Here is a 3,530-nt window from a genome sequence, read left to right as displayed (position 1 = left end):
ATAATCTGAAACTAACTAATGCTAATATACTAGCATGTTGACTAACTCTAGCATGTTTGCTAACGTTAAGTTACTCCGTTCAGTAAGCTAACTTTTGCTTTAAGGTAAAATGAGGTAAGAAGCTAACATTAGCATGAGATCTGTCACTAGCACGTAGACAACATTCACTTCCTCCATTTAGTTTAATGATTGCAATGAATAATTACAATTTGATAAACAGCTAATGCTAACTAAAATGCTTTCAATAGAATATTGGAATTCTAATTGAATTCAAAAGTACTTTATTGATCCCAAAGGGAAATTAAATTGACTGACACTAGCATATTTGCTAACATTATATTACTCCATTCAGTGTGTTAGCTTTTGCATTTGAGGTAAAATGAGCTGAAAAGCTAACATTAGCATGAACATTTCAGGCAGGAAGCAAAAAGAAGACAAAGGAAAAAGTTTGTCTGATTTTCTTTATTTATTATATGAAAATAAACCAACTTTATGTTATGAAATATATATAAAACCTCAGCAGTGAAGCCCTGTCTAGATGGTTGCAAATGTGTGGAACATTTTTATTTCTAGATGCCAAAGGAAACTAAAACCGTTTGTAATTAAGGCTGAAAGAGTGAAAATGAGCGAGTCTGTAAATATGCCAAGATGGCTATTCATCACACTAAATATCATCAATTATTCATAATCTTAATTATAGTTTTTCACATATATTCATAAATGACAACAAAACCTTCTGGTCGACACATTTATCCCACTCAATGCAGACAGAAACCTTTAAATACGCAGTGCATTTGCTGTTACGTTAAAATCATCATCAAAATTACTGTCTGACTTAAAGAAGTGCGATAAAGAAACTATAATGGATTTATTCCTGGTGGGCTATGAAGCTTTCACTGACGGTTTTATTCAGATCCTTTGAGAAAAGCCCGCCTCCTCCCCATCCCGCTAGCCAGATCGGATCATAGAAAACGTTGCAGCTTGCGATATTTCAACATCTAAGTCCTTGATGGGGGGAATTGTTCTCAGATTTTTTTAGTGTATTTCAGCAGACCGTAGACGCCGCCACCTGGAAAAAAGGAAAATACTTTATCACCCCAGAACAGAAAAGAATAGGAAAAACTCATAACTCTTTAGATTCACCTCAGAAAATAAGTAGAGAAAGTTGGAAATTTCTGTCTAAAGAGTCAAAGATTTGCTACAAAAACTCAGAAATTTTTAGATTTATCTCAGAAAATTACTAGAGAATTTAGAATTTTCTGAATTTAAAAAGTTGAAAATTTACTTGGAAAAAAAATGCTGAATTTTTTCAGATTAATCTCAGAAAATTTCTGGATTTGAAAAATTAAAAATTTGCTTGAAAAAATCTCAGGAATTTTGAAATTATCCAAAACATTTTTCAGAAAATGTGGAAATTTCTGAGTTTAGAAGATTTTCAATTTATTAAAAGAAAAGGCAGATTTTTTTTCAGTTTAATCTCAGAAAATTTCTAGCAAAATTTGAATTTCAAGTTTTTCTCAGAATTCTTTTAGATTAATCTAAAATTTCCAGAGTTTTTTCTATCATATTTTAAACTTTACAAACTCAGACATTTTCAAGTTTTATCTAGAAAATTTCAGAGATTTTCTGTTGGAAATCCTTCGTTTTATCCCCTGATCTAACCCTGACACGCCGTTGCACTGGCCTCTGTAATGAAAAACCTGATTAGAAAGAGCCTGTTTGACAGCATGAAGTAGGCTAGAAGTCACTTATAATGGTTGCAGAACCATTTCTAAAGCTTTGGACACCATGATTTCCTGACACAAATTGACATTTCAGTAATATTCTGTCTTATTAAATGAGTTTACAGACTTTAACTTGGATTTAATTTCAAACCTTTTGTCCAGATAACGATTAGTTTCTCTTTCTCTAAATGAATTTGGTTGAGTAACTATTTGAACAGCAGCATTTGCATTTATTCAAAGGGCTGGAGACTAGTAAAGCAGAGCGAACGGCTCTCCTTCCTGGTTAATGGTTGACAGACTGAGTTGGTGGAAACTGCGGCGTTGCATAACCGTTTGTGTGTTTGTCCATTATGCTCACCCAATAAGCCCGCCCCGGCGATGGTACCGATGGTGATGCCGGCTATCGCCCCTCCGGACAGCCCTGACGAGCCTGGTGCCAACGTGGGAATGACTGTGGTTGAGTTTGAGGGGTCTGTGGATGGTGAACCAGTTCCATCAGTTTGGCTGAATGTGGTTGGTGCATCAGTTGGGGTTGAGGTTGGTGGACCATCTGAAGTACTGTTGTCTGTGGTGTTTTGTGTTGTTGGTGGTGCTGGCGTAGTAGGTGCAGTAGTAGGTGCAATAGTAGATGAGCTGGCTGCTTCTATTCCACACAGATTTACTGTATCAGAAAGAAAACATTTGAAGCAAATCATGAAAATCCTCCTTGTTACACAATAATATTAATATTTAATTATCTCCAAAGTAAACCGTTAAGGTGTAAATCACCCTGATCCTACTAATAAAAACTGAGATAAGAAAAGAACAGTTCTAAAAAAGCAGTGACCAACCCTTTTCCTAAACAATGTCTACATCATTTATGGCCTATATCATTCATCACCTTTGGCCTAATCGTAGAAACGCTCCAACGTGACCTCATTTACGCTTTAACCAACTCATAAATTGAAATAAATGCCAAAAAAATTTTTTTTCTGGCATTCAATATCAGATATTTCCTCATTTTCTTCTCATTTTATTGCTTCCGGCTTTGCTTTAACTTCAACTTAGACGTACTTTTTTGCCGTTGCACAAAGACACAACAAAAAATTTCATAAAGAAATGTCATTACTTGGCCACCAGAAAAAAATTAAAATAAAACCTATAAATGTGACTATAAATACATATAGATACATAAATAAACAAGAATCTTGAAACCACCTTCTACTAAATGTGAAAATAAAAAGTTTTAGTCCTTTTACCTGTGACGAGGAGGCAAAGAGCCGCTACCAGAAAATGTTTGAGCATTTTTCCAGAGTTGTGACGTTGTTTTATTTTCTATTTTTTGCTGCTGCTGGAAAAACAGAATTATAAACATAAAAGAATTGATTAACGTTCATACAGATCATTTATTAAACATTTGCAAAAAAAACTAACAATATTTGTGGTTCAAAATGTTTTTTGTCTGAAAAACAAATTTTAATACCTTTAAGATAAAAATATATCACAACTTCAGCAAATATTTGACCAAAAATCAACAATGTTAATCTGAAATCTGAAAATCTTTTTCTGTGGAGTGAAACCTGGGGAGGAGATGTGAGCTACTCACCAGAGAGGCTGTCTGTGACGACTGTCTTCCCTTGTGGCGGATATTTATCTTTCAATTACCCTGTTATCATTTTTAGCCCTCCCATCTGTGTGTCATTTCTGTGTCTCACCTTACACGTCGCTCTTAATGTTTATCTGCTTTTATTTGGTTATTATGGCAAATAAATAAAACGTCTGCTGAACATAGGTGGGGAAACGCAGGTAACGTCTGGGTGAATCAAT

The 3,530-nt window shown here is 34.6% G+C and overlaps 1 protein-coding gene across 1 annotated transcript; it reads right to left on the bottom strand.

Moving 5' to 3' along the window:
- Positions 1–448: 448 nt before the first annotated feature.
- LOC103145515 (lysine-rich arabinogalactan protein 18-like) lies at positions 449–3,058 on the bottom strand. The gene is made up of 3 exons (XM_016676891.1): positions 2,963–3,058; positions 2,083–2,385; positions 449–1,069 (listed from the first exon to the last, which is right to left on the bottom strand). Exons 1-3 carry the CDS (start codon positions 3,006–3,008, stop codon positions 1,026–1,028), a joined length of 393 nt encoding a protein of 130 aa, XP_016532377.1. The 5' UTR covers positions 3,009–3,058; the 3' UTR covers positions 449–1,025.
- Positions 3,059–3,530: the final 472 nt, after the last annotated feature.

Source organism: Poecilia formosa, unplaced genomic scaffold (assembly GCF_000485575.1).
Source record: "Poecilia formosa unplaced genomic scaffold, Poecilia_formosa-5.1.2 Scaffold143, whole genome shotgun sequence".
NCBI lineage: Eukaryota > Metazoa > Chordata > Actinopteri > Cyprinodontiformes > Poeciliidae > Poecilia > Poecilia formosa.
The sequence above is the reverse complement of the archived record's forward strand: the minus strand, read 5'-3'. Positions and strand labels throughout refer to the sequence as shown.

What these genes read in the sequence shown, in the direction of transcription:
- LOC103145515 (XM_016676891.1), bottom strand. Translation starts at nt 3,008, where the DNA reads ATGCTCAAACATTTTCTGGTAGCGGCTCTTTGCCTCCTCGTCACAG. An exon ending in TCTTTGCCTCCTCGTCACAG is followed by an intron (nt 2,386 to 2,962) that starts GTAAAAGGACTA and finishes TTTCTGATACAG; the next exon opens with TAAATCTGTGTGGAATAGAA. An exon ending in CGCCGGGGCGGGCTTATTGG is followed by an intron (nt 1,070 to 2,082) that starts GTGAGCATAATG and finishes CCTTTTTTCCAG; the next exon opens with GTGGCGGCGTCTACGGTCTG.